The sequence below is a fragment of the Phytophthora cinnamomi genome, assembly GCF_018691715.1.
Source record: "Phytophthora cinnamomi strain GKB4 chromosome Unknown Contig27, whole genome shotgun sequence".
In the NCBI taxonomy this organism is placed as follows: domain Eukaryota; phylum Oomycota; class Peronosporomycetes; order Peronosporales; family Peronosporaceae; genus Phytophthora; species Phytophthora cinnamomi.
The window spans coordinates 1,595,651-1,619,462 of NW_027150960.1; the positions used below are offsets into that span (position 1 = coordinate 1,595,651).

At 56.1% G+C, this 23,812-nt stretch overlaps 3 protein-coding genes across 3 annotated transcripts; 2 read left to right on the forward strand and 1 right to left on the reverse strand.

Moving 5' to 3' along the window:
- Positions 1-19,037: 19,037 nt before the first annotated feature.
- IUM83_04203 (D-isomer specific 2-hydroxyacid dehydrogenase) lies at positions 19,038-20,039 on the reverse strand (the record flags this gene model as incomplete). Its single annotated transcript, XM_067928259.1, has 1 exon — positions 19,038-20,039. One exon carries the CDS (start codon positions 20,037-20,039, stop codon positions 19,038-19,040), a length of 1,002 nt encoding a protein of 333 aa, XP_067793885.1.
- Positions 20,040-20,646: 607 nt separating this feature from the next.
- IUM83_04204 (D-isomer specific 2-hydroxyacid dehydrogenase) lies at positions 20,647-21,648 on the forward strand (the record flags this gene model as incomplete). Its single annotated transcript, XM_067928260.1, has 1 exon — positions 20,647-21,648. One exon carries the CDS (start codon positions 20,647-20,649, stop codon positions 21,646-21,648), a length of 1,002 nt encoding a protein of 333 aa, XP_067793878.1.
- A 1,062-nt stretch (positions 21,649-22,710) lies between these two features.
- On the forward strand, positions 22,711-23,712 carry IUM83_04205 (putative D-isomer specific 2-hydroxyacid dehydrogenase; the record flags this gene model as incomplete). Its single annotated transcript, XM_067928261.1, has 1 exon — positions 22,711-23,712. The coding sequence occupies one exon, from the start codon at positions 22,711-22,713 to the stop codon at positions 23,710-23,712; it is 1,002 nt and encodes a 333-aa protein (XP_067793879.1).
- Positions 23,713-23,812: the final 100 nt, after the last annotated feature.

A 23,812-nucleotide genomic window follows, 5' to 3' on the forward strand; every position in this document is an offset into this window, starting at 1 on the left:
CATTGATTTCCGACCTGCAATCGGCTCAATTCCGCCAGTCTTCGGTGGATCCACCCTGTCCCGAGAGACATGGGCCCCCTGTCGAGCAAACGGTTGGTTTGGGGCACTCGCCGACGACTCGCGAGTCGTCGGTGGCTCATACGTACTCGATTTGAGCGACAGGTCACTTGGGACGGGGGTGTCTTGTCCCGTAGACGGTTGGTCTTGTGCTGCCGCCGACGACTCGGGATCCCGAGTTTTCCCCAGTATCGCTTTCTCTTTCCTGCTTAGTTTGGCGTTGTGTTCCCGTGCCCTGCGAGTCTTCTCGGTGGCTTGGTATTCCCTGGCCATCTCCATAGCAATTTGCTGTTGTCTGTTGACCTCGCGGCGCCACGCTAGTGCGTCTGACTGCTTCGGCGTTCCGTGTCGAAGCGAGTATGACATGGCTTTCAGCGTTGATTGGGCATCCCACCCGTGCACCAAGTAGAATGGTGTCTCCTTCTGAGTCGTGTCTTGTGAGTTGTTGATGGCGAAGACTAAGCGCTCCACGATTTCGTCTCAGTCTTGTTGGAGCGGGTCTTCGGCGTATACCTTGACGTATTGCATTACAGTTTTGACTGACCGTTCTTGCTGTCCGTTGGCTTGCGGCCGGTAACTCAGCGTTGCTCGGGACCTTGACTGCATCATTTCTGCAAACGCTTGGAACACTTCGCTCATGAACCGTGAGTCGCGGTCATGGCGGATGAGTGATGGCGCACCGAATCGTCGGTAAATGCATTCCTCGAATGCTTGTGCCACCTTGAGTGCGCCCGTATCCGCCATGTCTTTCGCAATGATAAAACCCGTAAAAGAACATTGGAAGAGCAACAGGGCTGTGTTGCCCCTCCGAGTCTTCGGCAGTGGTATCACGAAGTCCATAGACACTATCTGGAACGGTGGTTCCGCCAGCATGTTGCCAGGAGTGTATCCTTTCAGTTGGGGGCGGCTTTTGCTGGTGCTGCAGTCGGGGCACGATCTCACGTGCTTCTCCACGTCGATGTAGAGTCCCAACCAGTAGTAATCTCGCTTGACTCGCTGGTAGGTTTTCACCACACCCTGATGGCCACCTTCCGGCGAGTCATGACAGTTCTGGAGTACTTCTTGAATCATCGTGGTGGGTACCACCAGACGTAGCAAGATCTCCTCTTGCGACTCAGCGTCACGCTGACGACTTGTTCCCATGTAGTGTAGCAAATTGTCCTCCGACAACACGAACTTATCTGCGATTTTCCATGCATCTCTGGCGGCTCGGTATCCAAGTTTCTCGACATCTCCTCGTAACAAGGTCTTCAGGTTAGCCCATCGTAATTCTTCGTCTTGTGCAGCAGCTATGCGCCGTCGCCTCTCCTCTTGGACTTCCACAGGATCAATGTCTTGTGCGTTAGGAGCTGCTGGTGGAGCTTGAGTCGGTTCTGGAGCTTGAATCTCGGGAGGTTTCCGGTTAGGGTGAGGCTTCGGCTTGTCGTGTGTGAATCGGACATGTTTTTTCTTGCTCTTGGTCTGCGCCCGAGTCATCGTCAGTACCATTCCATGCTCTGGACGCACGAAATCGGCAAATGTTTTGCGTTTCAGGATTAAGACGCCGCTCAGAGTTTGAATAGAGCCTCCTGGAACCAGGTTTTGTGCTTCTGATCCTTGCGGCGGCGACTCGTAGATCACTTCTTTTATCCGATTAAGTCCAGCCAACTCTGCTTTCCGGTTTTCACTCAGAATGACCTGTGAAATCTTTGACTCCAAGGCTTCAGTTGCCAACGAGTCCGCGGCAGCATTGTGTTCGCGTACCACATGCAGATATTTGACTGATCGCAACCGTGCCGTGATCTCCTTGTGATGGTTCAGCTGTGCCATCAGTGATTCCTTCCGGCAATCTATCACCCCTAGGGATTGCTGGATCGCGAGTCTCGAGTCTCCCACGACCACCAAGTCTTCGGCACCGTGTTCGATCGCGGCGATAACGCCGTTGTTCATGCCGGTGTACTCGGCGATGTTGACCGTGGTCCTCCCAAGGTCAGCAGCTCTCACGCGGTTCTCCAAGCGGGCGGTCGTCTCGGTGTGCGCATCCACGGCTCCACGAAGACCCTCCATCTCCTGGAGGTAGTGAGCGTCCAAGATCCGCAAACGCTTAACCTCCTTCTTGGAGTGCTCGAGCTCCGCGCGCGCTTGCTTGAGAAACACCATGGTGTTCTCGTGCTTGAACGATTCCTTCATCGCCGAGTTTTCGGCGGCAGCACGCGCAGCTTCAGCGGAATGCAACTGGCCTCGCATCACAGCCAAGTTCAGGTTGATGTCATCGTGGACTCCCATGTTGGGCTGAGCCGCCGCCACCACGTCTTCCAGCGAGCGAGCGGCAGCCAAGCGAGAGCCCACGATGTTGGGGCCCTGGTGCAGGGTGACATTAAGACGGCCGATGAGATCCAGCCGAGGGCCCAACACCGCGATCACGCGTTCCGACGCCTCAACACTGGCCTCCATGACGATTTGTTCGAGGTCTTCACGCGATACCGCGATAAGCGAGTCGTCGGTGGTGGAACAGCCAGCTTTAGCACTCGAAGTAGAACCCCGAGCAACTAGCTGCGACGACTGGATCGCAACCGAGTCGCCGGCAGCATTACCAACGGGCACATCGACCAGAGAAGCGTCCTGCAAGACAAGAGACGAAGAGAATTATATCGAAGGTAAGCGAGAGCGACTCAAGATCAAGGTGCAAGTCAACGAGACGTACCGAAAGAGCAAGCAGCAGGAGATGTGGCCAGCGACGCGGACGACTCAGCAGAAGCTTCCAGCGAAGCTTGGCTCGGCGTATCGCCGACACTGAGTGAACTCAATCCCGGAGATGACAGGACAACCTGGGAAGCAGACGCACAAAGCCGTCAAGCATCAGCACCTCGTGTGAAGCTGACGGAAGGCGAGAAGACGGCAGGAAACTCACCGTGGCCGAACTGGCCGTCGACTCAGCAACGCTCTCATCTTCGGACACCGCCGACTGTGAGGTAGCAGAAGCAGAAGGCGGACTGCCAGCACCAAGCGCGCTTCCTCGACCAGGCGAAGACTGACCAAGATACCAAGATATTGGTTAGCAGTGAAGACGGCGAGCGAACAAGAGAAGACGGCTTACCTGGAGCGAAGACCGAGACACACTGAGCGCCCTGAGCGCCGAGTTCACGGCGGTTGGGCAGCGCGCGAGGTACCGACCATGACGCAGGAGCACCCCAACGCTCACAAGCACGCGGCTCAAGTCGGTGGGGGCAGTTGTGGTATCGGGAAATGAAGCCGAAGCCAAAACCCAAAGGCGGGACGAGGGGCGAAGAAGACTCGAGGCGTCGGCGCCAACTGGCAAGTCACAACCCATCGCCAGTCATTGGACCAAACGCCCGATCGCTGATTGGCCTAAATCGGTGGGTGACGATGACGCGTCGACGGTCCCAAGTCAAGCGCGGGCGGTTGCAGCTCGCTAAGTACGGTGCGAACCTACTGGCAAGATCCGAACTTATGAGTCATCGGCGCCTGTCCCCAGACGTTGGTGGCGTTTCAGCGGCCGTTTGAGTCGTCGGTAACGCCGCCACGTCGCAGAGAAAGCGCTGAAGAGTCGTGAGTTACAACTGGCGGTCCAAAAACGGACGCGTTTATACTCGATATTTGTATTGATCGATAGGAAACTTAAGAGAAGACAAGATAAGCCTTCGGGCAACAATAACAGAACAGCTTTTCCTCCCAACCACGCAAGTGCGACACCGGTGCCTGCAGTGAACGACCTGCAGCTCAAGGTAAACCTGGTAGGTAGGATTATGACTATCGGTGGGCACATCTACTAGTGTAGCGTGTGTTCATCCCTGGCAGGGCCAAAAGAGTAGTGACCGGTGTATTGGTAGCGACGAGTCGTCGCCAGGAACTGGAGGAGCGAAAGCGCACTCCATTTATTTCTTCCCGCCGGAGTATAGCTCCGGCACCCTCGTATCACGCCGTAACAGGCCGGGACCCTTCCTTGAGGGCCTGCGAGGTATATTTTGTGTGTGAGAGCGTGTTAGCCTTTGCTCGTGGCTAGTGACGCTGAGTCTTCCGTCGGTCGACTAGCGGAAGCTCGGTACACAGGGGAAACATCAACCCGGTGCAAGGGAAAGTTCCTGGGCCTTCAGGTTCGAACCCTAACAAGCCCATTGAATCTTCGGTGACTTGGTGGGTGTTGTTGGTGGGGAAAGTGTGCCAATATATAATTTAGCGCGTGTTCCTACACGACACTTCTCCCGAACCTCCGAATATGGGTGTCACCCTATCCGACATGATGCTCCGACCACTGGAGCTCTCTGCAGCGGCAGAATAGGTGTGGGGGGGGCATGCTGGAAACGCTGTACGCAGAACTCCACCCAGTGTTATCTCAATGAATACTGTTTGGGTTGGCGTTACGTATTCACGTCAAAAGTGTTTTGTCAACGTTCTTTTGCAATAAACCGGAGAGAGCGATTGATCCCAATTCGACAAACAGCGAACATAAGCTACAGGAGATGTAGATACCAATGCGAATCGCTCGTCCTCGATTCCACACGCACTCGTATCGCGGGCGGTGGTGGGGGTGCAGTATATATCGCAGCAAACATAAAAAATACACGCACACAGCTTTGATGAATCGCAAGCCTGACCTCATGTTGAAGCTGCTCTACTTAGAGCTCGAACATTGTAATTCATTGCTGTAAATCCAGTCTACGAAGCGCACCGATCGGAGTAACTGCTAACCACCCAGCTAATTCCGTTTCCGCACGCTCAATCTGCTCCCACTACAATATAGTACAGTAGCCAGACAGGCAACTCAATATAAAACACTACTACCTCCGTTCGGAAATAGATAACCACTTGTTCTTTTTTTTGCGCAGCGCTCCGCCTCGTTCATTTTCCTGATTATAAAATTGTGGGAGTGCTGGAGATCTAGAGTTGACACCAAGCGAGGCACAGTCCAGAGAGGCGCAGGCGTTTAAAATGTGGGAGGGCTGGAGATCTAGAGTTGACACTAAGTAAGACAGTCCAGAGAGGCGCAGGCGTTCTTGTTCCGCCGCACTACATACACAAAAATGGATCTAAGATCGCACTTCATCCTTGAGGGGCACATGATTTGGCTTCGGGTGCTACGAGGATCCCACTTGCTGAGAGATGTTGCATCGCATGGCAATGACGTTGGAAGACTGTCCGTTCGCATCAGTTTGTACTTAGCAAATGTTCGAGCCGGTAATCATTTCCACCATTAGAGCTCATGATATGCTCCATGGGCGCTGGCAGCGAGAAGCGCGAGCCCTCCGTCCAAGCGTCGCTCTCAGCCTTCCTCGCGCTCATCGTCAGCAACCGAGCCCTCCATCGTCGTCAGATCCCGCATCGCTTCCAGCACACGACGCGCGCCAAGTCGAGCGCGGGGCACGTAGAGCATGTACATGCGAGACACGGGGGGAATCGGTCCGGGCACGAAAGGTCGAATCCAGCGTTCCAGGCCTCGGCGCAGCAGCGTCAGCGCGTGGCGTCGGCGAGGTGGGGGACGAGAGTCGTCCGGGGGGCAGCGGGGCGGCGGTCCATCTTGCACTCTTTCTTGACTTGACCACAGCTGCTACTCGATCTCCCATCGAGTTGATTCCACGCTTCCAATGCGCTCGACAATTGGCGGCTCACGTGGAAGTACATTGCAACCCGGACGATCTCCCCACGTGTACGCACGCCTCCTATGCTGCGAAGCAGTAGGGTTTCCCAGACGGCCTGGCGTTCACTATCCGTAATCTCCCCCATCCGCCAACTTTCGAAATGAATCCAGAAGCCAGTGTGCGGGGGCCAGCAGTGTGTGGTGGCCAGTAGACCTCGAGGTCGGAAGCTGCCTACCCTGCACGGTAGGGCCTAGTTGCCCAAGCACAACCTTTGTTCCCTTTTCCGCCTGCTACTTGAACGATTCCTTCATCGCCCAGTTTTCGGCGGCAGCACGCGCAGCTTCAGCGGAATGCAACTGGCCTCGCATCACAGCAAAGTTCAGGTTGATGTCATCGTGGACTCCCATGTTGGGCTGAGCCGCCGCCACCACGTCTTCCAGCGAGCGAGCGGCAGCCAAGCGAGAGCCCACGATGTTGGGGCCCTGGTGCAGGGTGACATTAAGACGGCCGATGAGATCCAGCCGAGGGCCCAACACCGCGATCACGCGTTCCGACGCCTCAACACTGGCCTCCATGACGATTTGTTCGAGGTCTTCACGCGATACCGCGATAAGCGAGTCGTCGGTGGTGGAACAGCCAGCTTTAGCACTCGAAGTAGAACCCCGAGCAACTAGCTGCGACGACTGGATCGCAACCGAGTCGCCGGCAGCATTACCAACGGGCACATCGACCAGAGAAGTGTCCTGCAAGACAAGAGACGAAGAGAATTATATCGAAGGTAAGCGAGAGCGACTCAAGATCAAGGTGCAAGTCAACGAGACGTACCGAAAGAACAAGCAGCAGGAGATGTGGCCAGCGACGCGGACGACTCAGCAGAAGCTTCCAGCGAAGCTTGGCTCGGCGTATCGCCGACACTGAGTGAACTCAATCCCGGAGATGACAGGACAACCTGGGAAGCAGACGCACAAAGCCGTCAAGCATCAGCACCTCGTGTGAAGCTGACGGAAGGCGAGAAGACGGCAGGAAACTCACCGTGGCCGAACTGGCCGTCGACTCAGCAACGCTCTCATCTTCGGACACCGCCGACTGTGAGGTAGCAGAAGCAGAAGGCGGACTGCCAGCACCAAGCGCGCTTCCTCGACCAGGCAAAGACTGACCAAGATACCAAGATATTGGTTAGCAGTGAAGACGGCGAGCGAACAAGAGAAGACGGCTTACCTGGAGCGAAGACCGAGACACACTGAGCGCCCTGAGCGCCGAGTTCACGGCGGTTGGGCAGCGCGCGAGGTACCGACCATGACGCAGGAGCACCCCAACGCTCACAAGCACGCGGCTCAAGTCGGTGGGGGCAGTTGTGGTATCGGGAAATGAAGCCGAAGCCAAAACCCAAAGGCGGGACGAGGGGCGAAGAAGACTCGAGGCGTCGGCGCCAACTGGCAAGTCACAACCCATCGCCAGTCATTGGACCAAACGCCCGATCGCTGATTGGCCTAAATCGGTGGGTGACGATGACGCGTCGACGGTCCCAAGTCAAGCGCGGGCGGTTGCAGCTCGCTAAGTACGGTGCGAACCTACTGGCAAGATCCGAACTTATGAGTCATCGGCGCCTGTCCCCAGACGTTGGTGGCGTTTCAGCGGCCGTTTGCGTCGTCGGTAACGCCGCCACGTCGCAGAGAAAGCGCTGAAGAGTCGTGAGTTACAACTGGCGGTCCAAAAACGGACGCGTTTATACTCGATATTTGTATTGATCGATAGGAAACTTAAGAGAAGACAAGATAAGCCTTCGGGCAACAATAACATAACAGCTTTTCCTCCCAACCACGCAAGTGCGACACCGGTGCCTGCAGTGAACGACCTGCAGCTCAAGGTAAACCTGGTAGGTAGGATTATGACTGTCGGTGGGCACATCTACTAGTGTAGCGTGTGTTCATCCCTGGCAGGGCCAAAAGAGTAGTGACCGGTGTATTGGTAGCGACGAGTCGTCGCCAGGAACTGGAGGAGCGAAAGCGCACTCCATTTATTTCTTCCCGCCGGAGTATAGCTCCGACACCCTCGTATCACGCCGTAACAGGCCGGGACCCTTCCTTGAGGGCCTGCGAGGTATATTTTGTGTGTGAGAGCGTGTTAGCCTTTGCTCGTGGCTAGTGACGCTGAGTCTTCCGTCGGTCGACTAGCGGAAGCTCGGTACACAGGGGAAACATCAACCCGGTGCAAGGGAAAGTTCCTGGGCCTTCAGGTTCGAACCCTAACAAGCCCATTGAATCTTCGGTGACTTGGTGGGTGTTGGTGGTGGGGAAAGTGTGCCAATATATAATTTAGCGCGTGTTCCTACACGACACTTCTCCCGAACCTCCGAATATGGGTGTCACCCTATCCGACATGATGCTCCGACCACTGGAGCTCTCTGCAGCGGCAGAATAGGTGTGGGGGGGCATGCTGGAAACGCTGTACGCAGAACTCCACCCAGTGTGATCTCAATGAATACTGTTTGGGTTGGCGTTACGTATTCACGTCAAAAGTGTTTTGTCAACGTTCTTTTGCAATAAACCGGAGAGAGCGATTGATCCCAATTCGACAAACAGCGAACATAAGCTACAGGAGATGTAGATACCAATGCGAATCGCTCGTCCTCGATTCCACACGCACTCGTATCGCGGGCGGTGGTGGGGTGCAGTATATATCGCAGCAAACATAAAAAATACACGCACACAGCTTTGATGAATCGCAAGCCTGACCTCATGTTGAAGCTGCTCTACTTAGAGCTCGAACATTGTAATTCATTGCTGTAAATCCAGTCTACGAAGCGCACCGATCGGAGTAACTGCTAACCACCCAGCTAATTCCGTTTCCGCACGCTCAATCTGCTCCCACTACAATATAGTACAGTAGCCAGACAGGCAACTCAATATAAAACACTACTACCTCCGTTCGGAAATAGATAACCACTTGTTCTTTTTTTTGCGCAGCGCTCCGCCTCGTTCATTTTCCTGATTATAAAATTGTGGGAGTGCTGGAGATCTAGAGTTGACACCAAGCGAGGCACAGTCCAGAGAGGCGCAGGCGTTTAAAATGTGGGAGGGCTGGAGATCTAGAGTTGACACTAAGCAAGACAGTCCAGAGAGGCGCAGGCGTTCTTGTTCCGCCGCACTACATACACAAAATGGATCTAAGATCGCACTTCATCCTTGAGGGGCACATGATTTGGCTTCGGGTGCTACGAGGATCCCACTTGCTGAGAGATGTTGCATCGCATGGCAATGACGTTGGAAGACTGTCCGTTCGCATCAGTTTGTACTTAGCAAATGTTCGAGCCGGTAATCATTTCCACCATTAGAGCTCATGATATGCTCCATGGGCGCTGGCAGCGAGAAGCGCGAGCCCTCCGTCCAAGCGTCGCTCTCAGCCTTCCTCGCGCTCATCGTCAGCAACCGAGCCCTCCATCGTCGTCAGATCCCGCATCGCTTCCAGCACACGACGCGCGCCAAGTCGAGCGCGGGGCACGTAGAGCATGTACATGCGAGACACGGGGAATCGGTCCGGGCACGAAAGGTCGAATCCAGCGTTCCAGGCCTCGGCGCAGCAGCGTCAGCGCGTGGCGTCGGCGAGGTGGGGACGAGAGTCGTCCGGGGGGCAGCGGGGCGGCGGTCCATCTTGCACTCTTTCTTGACTTGACCACAGCTGCTACTCGATCTCCCATCGAGTTGATTCCACGCTTCCAATGCGCTCGACAATTGGCGGCTCACGTGGAAGTACATTGCAACCCGGACGATCTCCCCACGTGTACGCACGCCTCCTATGCTGCGAAGCAGTAGGGTTTCCCAGACGGCCTGGCGTTCACTATCCGTAATCTCCCCCATCCGCCAACTTTCGAAATGAATCCAGAAGCCAGTGTGCGGGGCCAGCAGTGTGTGGTGGCCAGTAGACCTCGAGGTCGGAAGCTGCCTACCCTGCACGGTAGGGCCTAGTTGCCCAAGCACAACCTTTGTTCCCTTTTCCGCCTGCTACTTGAACGATTCCTTCATCGCCCAGTTTTCGGCGGCAGCACGCGCAGCTTCAGCGGAATGCAACTGGCCTCGCATCACAGCAAAGTTCAGGTTGATGTCATCGTGGACTCCCATGTTGGGCTGAGCCGCCGCCACCACGTCTTCCAGCGAGCGAGCGGCAGCCAAGCGAGAGCCCACGATGTTGGGGCCCTGGTGCAGGGTGACATTAAGACGGCCGATGAGATCCAGCCGAGGGCCCAACACCGCGATCACGCGTTCCGACGCCTCAACACTGGCCTCCATGACGATTTGTTCGAGGTCTTCACGCGATACCGCGATAAGCGAGTCGTCGGTGGTGGAACAGCCAGCTTTAGCACTCGAAGTAGAACCCCGAGCAACTAGCTGCGACGACTGGATCGCAACCGAGTCGCCGGCAGCATTACCAACGGGCACATCGACCAGAGAAGTGTCCTGCAAGACAAGAGACGAAGAGAATTATATCGAAGGTAAGCGAGAGCGACTCAAGATCAAGGTGCAAGTCAACGAGACGTACCGAAAGAACAAGCAGCAGGAGATGTGGCCAGCGACGCGGACGACTCAGCAGAAGCTTCCAGCGAAGCTTGGCTCGGCGTATCGCCGACACTGAGTGAACTCAATCCCGGAGATGACAGGACAACCTGGGAAGCAGACGCACAAAGCCGTCAAGCATCAGCACCTCGTGTGAAGCTGACGGAAGGCGAGAAAGACGGCAGGAAACTCACCGTGGCCGAACTGGCCGTCGACTCAGCAACGCTCTCATCTTCGGACACCGCCGACTGTGAGGTAGCAGAAGCAGAAGGCGGACTGCCAGCACCAAGCGCGCTTCCTCGACCAGGCAAAGACTGACCAAGATACCAAGATATTGGTTAGCAGTGAAGACGGCGAGCGAACAAGAGAAGACGGCTTACCTGGAGCGAAGACCGAGACACACTGAGCGCCCTGAGCGCCGAGTTCACGGCGGTTGGGCAGCGCGCGAGGTACCGACCATGACGCAGGAGCACCCCAACGCTCACAAGCACGCGGCTCAAGTCGGTGGGGGCAGTTGTGGTATCGGGAAATGAAGCCGAAGCCAAAACCCAAAGGCGGGACGAGGGGCGAAGAAGACTCGAGGCGTCGGCGCCAACTGGCAAGTCACAACCCATCGCCAGTCATTGGACCAAACGCCCGATCGCTGATTGGCCTAAATCGGTGGGTGACGATGACGCGTCGACGGTCCCAAGTCAAGCGCGGGCGGTTGCAGCTCGCTAAGTACGGTGCGAACCTACTGGCAAGATCCGAACTTATGAGTCATCGGCGCCTGTCCCCAGACGTTGGTGGCGTTTCAGCGGCCGTTTGCGTCGTCGGTAACGCCGCCACGTCGCAGAGAAAGCGCTGAAGAGTCGTGAGTTACAACTGGCGGTCCAAAACGGACGCGTTTATACTCGATATTTGTATTGATCGATAGGAAACTTAAGAGAAGACAAGATAAGCCTTCGGGCAACAATAACATAACAGCTTTTCCTCCCAACCACGCAAGTGCGACACCGGTGCCTGCAGTGAACGACCTGCAGCTCAAGGTAAACCTGGTAGGTAGGATTATGACTGTCGGTGGGCACATCTACTAGTGTAGCGTGTGTTCATCCCTGGCAGGGCCAAAAGAGTAGTGACCGGTGTATTGGTAGCGACGAGTCGTCGCCAGGAACTGGAGGAGCGAAAGCGCACTCCATTTATTTCTTCCCGCCGGAGTATAGCTCCGACACCCTCGTATCACGCCGTAACAGGCCGGGACCCTTCCTTGAGGGCCTGCGAGGTATATTTTGTGTGTGAGAGCGTGTTAGCTTTTGCTCGTGGCTAGTGACGCTGAGTCTTCCGTCGGTCGACTAGCGGAAGCTCGGTACACAGGGGAAACATCAACCCGGTGCAAGGGAAAGTTCCTGGGCCTTCAGGTTCGAACCCTAACAAGCCCATTGAATCTTCGGTGACTTGGTGGGTGTTGGTGGTGGGGAAAGTGTGCCAATATATAATTTAGCGCGTGTTCCTACACGACACTTCTCCCGAACCTCCGAATATGGGTGTCACCCTATCCGACATGATGCTCCGACCACTGGAGCTCTCTGCAGCGGCAGAATAGGTGTGGGGGGGGCATGCTGGAAACGCTGTACGCAGAACTCCACCCAGTGTGATCTCAATGAATACTGTTTGGGTTGGCGTTACGTATTCACGTCAAAAGTGTTTTGTCAACGTTCTTTTGCAATAAACCGGAGAGAGCGATTGATCCCAATTCGACAAACAGCGAACATAAGCTACAGGAGATGTAGATACCAATGCGAATCGCTCGTCCTCGATTCCACACGCACTCGTATCGCGGGCGGTGGTGGGGGTGCAGTATATATCGCAGCAAACATAAAAAATACACGCACACAGCTTTGATGAATCGCAAGCCTGACCTCATGTTGAAGCTGCTCTACTTAGAGCTCGAACATTGTAATTCATTGCTGTAAATCCAGTCTACGAAGCGCACCGATCGGAGTAACTGCTAACCACCCAGCTAATTCCGTTTCCGCACGCTCAATCTGCTCCCACTACAATATAGTACAGTAGCCAGACAGGCAACTCAATATAAAACACTACTACCTCCGTTCGGAAATAGATAACCACTTGTTCTTTTTTTGCGCAGCGCTCCGCCTCGTTCATTTTCCTGATTATAAAATTGTGGGAGTGCTGGAGATCTAGAGTTGACACCAAGCGAGGCACAGTCCAGAGAGGCGCAGGCGTTTAAAATGTGGGAGGGCTGGAGATCTAGAGTTGACACTAAGCAAGACAGTCCAGAGAGGCGCAGGCGTTCTTGTTCCGCCGCACTACATACACAAAAATGGATCTAAGATCGCACTTCATCCTTGAGGGGCACATGATTTGGCTTCGGGTGCTACGAGGATCCCACTTGCTGAGAGATGTTGCATCGCATGGCAATGACGTTGGAAGACTGTCCGTTCGCATCAGTTTGTACTTAGCAAATGTTCGAGCCGGTAATCATTTCCACCATTAGAGCTCATGATATGCTCCATGGGCGCTGGCAGCGAGAAGCGCGAGCCCTCCGTCCAAGCGTCGCTCTCAGCCTTCCTCGCGCTCATCGTCAGCAACCGAGCCCTCCATCGTCGTCAGATCCTGCATCGCTTCCAGCACACGACGCGCACCAAGTCGAGCGCGGGGCACGTAGCGCATGTACATGCGAGACACGGGGGGAATCGGTCCGGGCACGAAAGGTCGAATCCAGCGTTCCAGGCCTCGGCGTAGCAGCGTCAGCGCGTGGCGTCGGCGAGGTGGGGGACGAGAGTCGTCCGGGGGGCAGCGGGGCGGCGGTCCATCTTGCACTCTTTCTTGACTTGACCACAGCTGCTACTCGATCTCCCATCGAGTTGTTTCCACGCTTCCAATGCGCTCGACAACTTGGCGGCTCACGTGGAAGTACATTGCAACCCGGACGATCTCCCCACGTGTAAGCACGCCTCCTACGCTGCGAAGCAGTAGGGTTTCCAAGACGGCCTGGCGTTCACTATCCGTAATCTCCCCCATCCGCCAACTTTCGAAACGAATCCAGAAGCCAGTGAGCGGGGGCCAGCAGTGTGTGGTGGCCAGTAGACCTCGAGGTCGGAAGCTGCCTACCCTGCACGGTAGGGCCTAGTTGCCCAAGCACAACCTTTGTTCCCTTTTCCGCCTGCTACTTGAACGATTCCTTCATCGCCCAGTTTTCGGCGGCAGCACGCGCAGCTTCAGCGGAATGCAACTGGCCTCGCATCACAGCAAAGTTCAGGTTGATGTCATCGTGGACTCCCATGTTGGGCTGAGCCGCCGCCACCACGTCTTCCAGCGAGCGAGCGGCAGCCAAGCGAGAGCCCACGATGTTGGGGCCCTGGTGCAGGGTGACATTAAGACGGCCGATGAGATCCAGCCGAGGGCCCAACACCGCGATCACGCGTTCCGACGCCTCAACACTGGCCTCCATGACGATTTGTTCGAGGTCTTCACGCGATACCGCGATAAGCGAGTCGTCGGTGGTGGAACAGCCAGCTTTAGCACTCGAAGTAGAACCCCGAGCAACTAGCTGCGACGACTGGATCGCAACCGAGTCGCCGGCAGCATTACCAACGGGCACATCGACCAGAGAAGCGTCCTGCAAGACAAGAGACGAAGAGAATTATATCGAAGGTAAGCGAGAGCGACTCAAGATCAAGGTGCAAGTCAACGAGACGTACCGAAAGAACAAGCAGCAGGAGATGTGGCCAGCGACGCGGACGACTCAGCAGAAGCTTCCAGCGAAGCTTGGCTCGGCGTATCGCCGACACTGAGTGAACTCAATCCCGGAGATGACAGGACAACCTGGGAAGCAGACGCACAAAGCCGTCAAGCATCAGCACCTCGTGTGAAGCTGACGGAAGGCGAAAGACGGCAGGAAACTCACCGTGGCCGAACTGGCCGTCGACTCAGCAACGCTCTCATCTTCGGACACCGCCGACTGTGAGGTAGCAGAAGCAGAAGGCGGACTGCCAGCACCAAGCGCGCTTCCTCGACCAGGCAAAGACTGACCAAGATACCAAGATATTGGTTAGCAGTGAAGACGGCGAGCGAACAAGAGAAGACGGCTTACCTGGAGCGAAGACCGAGACACACTGAGCGCCCTGAGCGCCGAGTTCACGGCGGTTGGGCAGCGCGCGAGGTACCGACCATGACGCAGGAGCACCCCAACGCTCACAAGCACGCGGCTCAAGTCGGTGGGGGCAGTTGTGGTATCGGGAAATGAAGCCGAAGCCAAAACCCAAAGGCGGGACGAGGGGCGAAGAAGACTCGAGGCGTCGGCGCCAACTGGCAAGTCACAACCCATCGCCAGTCATTGGACCAAACGCCCGATCGCTGATTGGCCTAAATCGGTGGGTGACGATGACGCGTCGACGGTCCCAAGTCAAGCGCGGGCGGTTGCAGCTCGCTAAGTACGGTGCGAACCTACTGGCAAGATCCGAACTTATGAGTCATCGGCGCCTGTCCCCAGACGTTGGTGGCGTTTCAGCGGCCGTTTGAGTCGTCGGTAACGCCGCCACGTCGCAGAGAAAGCGCTGAAGAGTCGTGAGTTACAACTGGCGGTCCAAAAACGGACGCGTTTATACTCGATATTTGTATTGATCGATAGGAAACTTAAGAGAAGACAAGATAAGCCTTCGGGCAACAATAACATAACAGCTTTTCCTCCCAACCACGCAAGTGCGACACCGGTGCCTGCAGTGAACGACCTGCAGCTCAAGGTAAACCTGGTAGGTAGGATTATGACTGTCGGTGGGCACATCTACTAGTGTAGCGTGTGTTCATCCCTGGCAGGGCCAAAAGAGTAGTGACCGGTGTATTGGTAGCGACGAGTCGTCGCCAGGAACTGGAGGAGCGAAAGCGCACTCCATTTATTTCTTCCCGCCGGAGTATAGCTCCGACACCCTCGTATCACGCCGTAACAGGCCGGGACCCTTCCTTGAGGGCCTGCGAGGTATATTTTGTGTGTGAGAGCGTGTTAGCCTTTGCTCGTGGCTAGTGACGCTGAGTCTTCCGTCGGTCGACTAGCGGAAGCTCGGTACACAGGGAAACATCAACCCGGTGCAAGGGAAAGTTCCTGGGCCTTCAGGTTCGAACCCTAACAAGCCCATTGAATCTTCGGTGACTTGGTGGGTGTTGGTGGTGGGGAAAGTGTGCCAATATATAATTTAGCGCGTGTTCCTACACGACACTTCTCCCGAACCTCCGAATATGGGTGTCACCCTATCCGACATGATGCTCCGACCACTGGAGCTCTCTGCAGCGGCAGAATAGGTGTGGGGGGCATGCTGGAAACGCTGTACGCAGAACTCCACCCAGTGTGATCTCAATGAATACTGTTTGGGTTGGCGTTACGTATTCACGTCAAAAGTGTTTTGTCAACGTTCTTTTGCAATAAACCGGAGAGAGCGATTGATCCCAATTCGACAAACAGCGAACATAAGCTACAGGAGATGTAGATACCAATGCGAATCGCTCGTCCTCGATTCCACACGCACTCGTATCGCGGGCGGTGGTGGGGTGCAGTATATATCGCAGCAAACATAAAAAATACACGCACACAGCTTTGATGAATCGCAAGCCTGACCTCATGTTGAAGCTGCTCTACTTAGAGCTCGAACATTGTAATTCATTGCTGTAAATCCAGTCTACGAAGCGCACCGATCGGAGTAACTGCTAACCACCCAGCTAATTCCGTTTCCGCACGCTCAATCTGCTACCACTACAATATAGTACAGTAGCCAGACAGGCAACTCAATATAAAACACTACTACCTCCGTTCGGAAATAGATAACCACTTGTTTTTTTTTTTGCGCAGCGCTCCGCCTCGTTCATTTTCCTGATTATAAAATTGTGGGAGTGCTGGAGATCTAGAGTTGACACCAAGCGAGGCACAGTCCAGAGAGGCGCAGGCGTTTAAAATGTGGGAGGGCTGGAGATCTAGAGTTGACACTAAGCAAGACAGTCCAGAGAGGCGCAGGCGTTCTTGTTCCGCCGCACTACATACACAAAAATGGATCTAAGATCTCACTTCATCCTTGAGGGGCACATGATTTGGCTTCGGGTGCTACGAGGATCCCACTTGCTGAGAGATGTTGCATCGCATGGCAATGACGTTGGAAGACTGTCCGTTCGCATCAGTTTGTACTTAGCAAATGTTCGAGCCGGTAATCATTTCCACCATTAGAGCTCATGATATGCTCCGTGCGCGCTGGCAGCGGGAAGCGCGAGCCCTCCGTCCAAGCGTCGCTCTCAGCCTTCGCCTCACGCTCATCGTCAGCAACCGAGCCCTCCATCGTCGTCAGATCCCGCATCGCTTCCAGCACACGACGCGCGCCAAGTCGAGCGCGGGGCACGTAGCGCATGTACATGCGAGACACGGGGGGAATCGGTCCGGGCACGAAAGGTCGAATCCAGCGTTCCAGGCCTCGGCGCAGCAGCGTCAGCGCGTGGCGTCGGCGAGGTGGGGGACGAGAGTCGTCCGGGGGGCAGCGGGGCGGCGGTCCATCTTGCACTCTTTCTTGACTTGACCACAGCTGCTACTCGATCTCCCATCGAGTTGATTCCACGCTTCCAATGCGCTCGACAATTGGCGGCTCACGTGGAAGTACATTGCAACCCGGACGATCTCCCCACGTGTACGCACGCCTCCTATGCTGCGAAGCAGTAGGGTTTCCCAGACGGCCTGGCGTTCACTATCCGTAATCTCCCCCATCCGCCTACTTTCGAAATGAATCCAGAAGCCAGTGTGCGGGGGCCAGCAGTGTGTGGTGGCCAGTAGACCTCGAGGTCGGAAGCTGCCTACCCTGCACGGTAGGGCCTAGTTGCCCAAGCACAACCTTTGTTCCCTTTTCCGCCTGCTACTGATCGAGAGCACCATGGCGATGACACGAGCTCAGCTACTCCCTTTATTCCACTACGGCTAGCACAATACGAAAGATTCCGAGTTGGACGATCGGATTCTGATTAAATGGGCAGATCGTGATTTTCGTGCAGTGAAAGTGACGGTAAAACTTGGTACGCGGTACCCAAGCGCCTGGAAGTTGTCCAAAATGGCGTGGTCCGCGTCTTCATCTTCGTCACTATCAGGCAATAGATCGAAGTGATGACGCGCGAGCAAGCGCGCGCGTAAAATCTCCAGCTCCTGGAGCTGTAAGAAACCCCGACGAGCATTGCGCCTCTCTTCCGAGGCTGCCTCGGGACGAAGAGAGCTCGAAGTCAGGCCAGAGCGGGCTGAAGAAAGCGAGGATCGGGTGCTGGGAGTGGTGCGAGCCATGATGATCGGTAGCGAGATGGGATTTTGAAGAATGACATGCAGCGACTGAGTGAAAAGCAGAGAGAATGGCTCTCCTGAACAACACGCCCGCTTTTCTAATTTGAATATCCAGAACTAAATCTGAACTGTAGTAAACGGGCAAAACTGAAATTGTGTATGAACACTATGCGATGTGTCCGCACACAACACATCCAGAGATCGCTCCAAGCCACCCACTAGTGCACGATACGCCCGCTTTTGTGCCAATTTCCGGACAGAGCTATCTTGCGCTATACTACATTTTACTATGCAATGGAAATACACGCCCGTCGAGTCCTGTCCTCCTCACAGTCTGGGCCTCACTTTAGCTTTCGCCTCTTCGCCCCCCCCCTCCACTACCAAGCACCAGCCCCCCCCCCTCCACCAGCCCCGCCTCCCACCGTCATGGCCTCCGCGTATCAGTACCTCGCGAACAACGAGAGCCTCTTCGCACTCGCAAAGGTGATGGAGGTCACCTGCGAGGAGGCTGATTGCGTGGAGTGGTGCAAGGAGGTGGGGTTGATCGACAAGACCAAGTTCTGCCCACTATGCAGCATGCCCATGCGGCTCAGCTGCGAGCTCAAGCGTTGGCGCTGCTGCCGCAGTACGCAGCATGCCACAGGCAAAGAGGTCAGCCTGGGCATGCTGACCAACTCGTTTTTCAGCGAGACTAAGCTAAACCTATGTAGTGCCGTACGACTGCTGCTGGCTTGGTTCATGCGACTTGCGCACGGCCAGGCCAGCGAGTTGGCGGACGTCTCCGAGCGTGCTGTCCACAACTGGGACTCTGGGAAACCCGGATCAAGCGCCACATCAAACACATGCGCGGCATGACGAAGGACCGCGTGGACGGCTACTTGGATGAGTATATGTGGCGCTCGTGGTGTTTTCCTGTGCGTGCCAGCACAGCTTTATATCTGGCAGGCTTAGTTACTGCGATAATCAGAAATGAATAAGAAGCTTCTAAATGATATTTCTTATTTTTGAAAATTTAGCCACCAGTGATCTAAAAAACGGGCGTGTTGTTCAGGAGAGCCGAGAGAATTCGCGCGATTCGTGCACGCACGAAGGAGCCGACCAAGTGAACGACTGATCATATCTTCTCAGCTCTTTCAATATCAATTCCTTGGTCAGCTCTCGGCCGAGAGATGAATACCCTAACATGTCGCACCTTCGTTTTCCCTGATTGCACAGCTCACCGCGTAGTTGTCAAATTCTGATTTGAAGGTCTAGTGAGCGGGGAAAGCGCGGGAGATTCAGAATTCAAACTCGATTTGTTTGGAAGGGGAATTATGTTGGAGAGGCTGAAATATGATTGGAAATGGTCATCTATTTCCGAACGGAGGTAGTACGACAAAAACAATGATACCGCTCACCTGAAATACAGCCACGACCTAAGAGCAATACTACTAGTAAGAAACAGGTACGATGGTAGCATTCTCAGCAAACACCAATGCATCGCCTAGGCAAAATGGACATGTGCATTTATGATAGATACTGAAGCATCCGGCTATCGAAGCGAAGTCATGCAGAGCTTTACTTGACCTCGTTCACCAGAGTCTCCTTGGCGACGTACGCCTTCACGTTGGCGAAGGTCGTCAGGGCGATGTTGTCCAGGGCCTCCTTGGTGAAGAAGGCCTGGTGACCCGTGATCAGCACGTTCGGGAACGTGAACAGGCGGGCCAGCGTTTCGTCGCCGATGATGGCGCCCGAGCGGTCCGAGTAGAAGTACTCGCCCTCGCCCTCGAACACGTCGAGGCCGACCGAGCCGATCTTGCCGCTCTTGAGGCCGTCCACCAGAGCCTTGGTGTCGATCAGGCCGCCGCGGCTCGTGTTGATGATCACGACGCCGTCCTTCATCTTGGCGATGCTCTCGGCGTTGATCGTGTGCTTGGTCGACGGGAACAGCGGGCAGTGCAGCGAGATGATGTCGGCGCGGGCCCACATCTCGTCCAGAGACACGTACTCCACGCCGTAGCTCAGGGCCTCGGGATTCTGCACCACATCGTAGCCCAGCACCTTGGCGCCGAAGCCGGCGGCGATGCGAGCGAAGAGCGCGCCAATCTTGCCCGTGCCCACGACGCCGATGGTCTTGCCGTGCACGTCAAAGCCCAGCAGGCCCGACAGGCGGAAGTTCTGCTCGCGCGTGCGGTTGTACGAGCGGTGGATCTTGCGGTTCAGCGTCATCATCAGCGACGCGGCGTGCTCGGCCACGGCGTACGGCGAGTAGGCCGGCACGCGGGTGACGGCCATGCCCAGCTCCTTGGCCACCTTGAGGTCGATCATGTCGAAGCCGGCGCAGCGCAGGAACATGGCCTTGGTGCCGCCGGCGGCCAGCACGCGCAGAGCGGCCTCGTCGGCCACGTCGTTGACGAAGATGCAGACGCCCTCGCAGCCCTCAGCCAGCTTCGCGGAGTCCGCGTCCAGGCGCGGGGTGAAGAACTTGAGCTCGTGGGCGGGGGTGACGCCCTGCTCCTTGGCGATGCGCTCCATCGACTCGATGTCGTAGCTGTGCGACGAGAAGAAGGCGATCTGCATGGTGGTGGTTGGTGGTGGTGGGGTGGGGTGTTCTTGGCAAAAGGAAGAATGAGCTTCGGGTCGCTGCACTCGATCCCCACGGCTCGAATCTTGGTGCTTGGGCGCAGCAAACGTCAGCATCTGACCCTGCTTGGCCCAGGAGCGTTTCTCTGCGTTTCTGTCGTTGCTTGGTGTCGCGATGGACCTTTCTTGAACAGACTCATACCGTATGGGGCACAACAAAAATATTTTAACATTTGGACCATACTGGGTCCAAGGTGATGCCGCGGATGGACGCTCACTTGTGCGGCGCGCCACGCCAAGCGGCACTCGCTTGCTTGCTCGACGCTCGACTGGCATGTTGTGCATGTTAAAACGCGGTCCGCCGAGCCTCGTGGACACGAAAAGAAGAAATCTAAAGAAACGCAGCAACCAGGACGAGCAAGCCGACACAAAGGCCAAGTGATTAAAAATGAAGCGGGCCCAGTTGTCTGTCGCAGCAGCGAGTAAGCAAGATCGAGTTGAGATTCGACCGCTACGCCTTCGCCTCGTCACTCGAGTGCAGCGACCCGAAGCTCATTCTTCCTTTTGCCAAGAACACCCCACCCCACCACCACCAACCACCACCATGCAGATCGCCTTCTTCTCGTCGCACAGCTACGACATCGAGTCGATGGAGCGCATCGCCAAGGAGCAGGGCGTCACCCCCGCCCACGAGCTCAAGTTCTTCACCCCGCGCCTGGACGCGGACTCCGCGAAGCTGGCTGAGGGCTGCGAGGGCGTCTGCATCTTCGTCAACGACGTGGCCGACGAGGCCGCTCTGCGCGTGCTGGCCGCCGGCGGCACCAAGGCCATGTTCCTGCGCTGCGCCGGCTTCGACATGATCGACCTCAAGGTGGCCAAGGAGCTGGGCATGGCCGTCACCCGCGTGCCGGCCTACTCGCCGTACGCCGTGGCCGAGCACGCCGCGTCGCTGATGATGACGCTGAACCGCAAGATCCACCGCTCGTACAACCGCACGCGCGAGCAGAACTTCCGCCTGTCGGGCCTGCTGGGCTTTGACGTGCACGGCAAGACCATCGGCGTCGTGGGCACGGGCAAGATTGGCGCGCTCTTCGCTCGCATCGCCGCCGGCTTCGGCGCCAAGGTGCTGGGCTACGATGTGGTGCAGAATCCCGAGGCCCTGAGCTACGGCGTGGAGTACGTGTCTCTGGACGAGATGTGGGCCCGCGCCGACATCATCTCGCTGCACTGCCCGCTGTTCCCGTCGACCAAGCACACGATCAACGCCGAGAGCATCGCCAAGATGAAGGACGGCGTCGTGATCATCAACACGAGCCGCGGCGGCCTGATCGACACCAAGGCTCTGGTGGACGGCCTCAAGAGCGGCAAGATCGGCTCGGTCGGCCTCGACGTGTTCGAGGGCGAGGGCGAGTACTTCTACTCGGACCGCTCGGGCGCCATCATCGGCGACGAAACGCTGGCCCGCCTGTTCACGTTCCCGAACGTGCTGATCACGGGTCACCAGGCCTTCTTCACCAAGGAGGCCCTGGACAACATCGCCCTGACGACCTTCGCCAACGTGAAGGCGTACGTCGCCAAGGAGACTCTGGTGAACGAGGTCAAGTAAAGCTCTGCATGACTTCGCTTCGATAGCCGGATGCTTCAGTATCTATCATAAATGCACATGTCCATTTTGCCTAGGCGATGCATTGGTGTTTGCTGAGAATGCTACCATCGTACCTGTTTCTTACTAGTAGTATTGCTCTTAGGTCGTGGCTGTATTTCAGGTGAGCGGTATCATTGTTTTTGTCGTAGTGTTTTATGTTGAGTTGCCTGTCTGGCTACTGTACTATATTGTAGTGGGAGCAGATTGAGCGTGCGGAAACGGAATTAGCTGGGTGGTTAGCAGTTACTCCGATCGGTGCGCTTCGTAGACTGGATTTACAGCAATGAATTACAATGTTCGAGCTCTAAGTAGAGCAGCTTCAACATGAGGTCAGGCTTGCGATTCACCATAGCTGAGGCGAGGACGCGCATTTCGGATGCTGCCTCTAAAAAGACGGCGACGCAGTTAGATCGCGTAGATTTAAGCGAACGAGGCTTGATACAGTTTTCATGAAAGCGCTCGACCCTCGTCATCAATACAAGTACGTGGCAATTGCCTCCCTTCACTCTCAACATATCAGCTAGATGAATCTGCAATCGCAGGAAATGAGTGCAGCTTGGTCATGGTGCTTGAAGCACCGAAAGATACGCGACGACGCGCCCGTAGTATCACGCCGGTCATCCACAGCTCGTCGGCGGCAACTTTGAGAATCAAGCACCAGTGAATACTGTGCCCACTTACGCAGCTCGGGGCTAGCGGTGGAATCCTCACCGCACGAAGGCGCATGTTTATTAGCATATCCAGACTACAACAGTGGTACTTCACGAAAGTCTTTGTCCAAACCTTTAATCATGTAGTCATTACTATGGCATCCATGTTGAAGTGAGCGACTTCTGTGGCCCGCGGTGGCCCCAGCGTTGCTTGGGCGGATCGCAAAAACACGCACTTGCGATCCTCGCCCAACAGCCGCAGACCCCGTACCTTTGACGCGCACGCCGGTGGCGTTGGCTCCAGCGCCTCATTCCCACTTTTGCCCAGGCCCAAGCAAGCCCCGCCCCGCCCTGCCCTGCCAAGCCTCGCACCATGAAGATCGCCTTCTTCTCCACGCACAGCTACGACATCGAGTCGATGGAGCGCATCGCCAAGGAGGACGGCGTCACCCCCCAGCACGAGATCACCTTCCTGGTGCCTCGCCTCGACCACACGTCCGCCAAGCTGGCCGAGGGCTGCGAGGGCGTCTGCATCTTCGTCAACGACGTCGCCGACGCGCAGTCACTGCGTGCGCTGCACGCTGGCGGTACCCGAGCCGTCTTCCTGCGTTGCGCCGGCTTCGACATGATCGACCTCAAGGTCGCCAAGGAGCTGGGCATGGCCGTCACCCGCGTGCCGGCCTACTCGCCGTACGCCGTGGCCGAACATGCTGCGGCCCTGATGATGACGCTGAACCGCAAGATCCACCGCTCGTACAACCGCACGCGCGAGCAGAACTTCCGCCTGGCGGGTCTGCTGGGCTTCGACGTGCACGGCAAGACCATCGGCGTCGTGGGCACGGGCAAGATCGGCGCCCTGTTCGCCCGTATCGCTGGCGGCTTCGGCGCCAAAGTTCTTGCGTACGACGTGGTGCAGAGCCCAGAAGCTCTGAGTTACGGCGTGGAGTACGTCAGCCAGGACGAGATCTGGGCCCGCTCGGATATCATCTCGCTGCACGCGCCTCTCTTCCCCACTACCAAGCACATGATCAATGCTGACAGCATTGCCAAGATGAAGCAGGGGGTCACGATCATCAACACCAGCCGCGGTGGTCTGATCGACACCAAGGCCCTTGTGGACGGCCTCAAGACCGGTAAGATCAGCGCAGTCGGCCTGGATGTGTTCGAGGGCGAGGGCGAGTACTTCTACTCGGACTGCTCCGGCGGAATCATCGCTGATGAGACCCTCGCTCGCCTGTTCACGTTCCCCAACGTAATCATTACCGGGCACCAGGCGTTCTTCACCAAGGAGGCTCTGGACAACATCGGTCATACCACGATGACCAACATCAAGGCGTATGTGGCTAAGGAGCCGCTAGTGAACGAGGTCAAGTAAAAGCTCGTCGTTGGTCTGAAGCTGACTACGGTCAAGTCACTGTGAAGGCCTCTTGCATTCACTTACGCTCATTGATTCTTCAAAGGCTTAATACATGAAA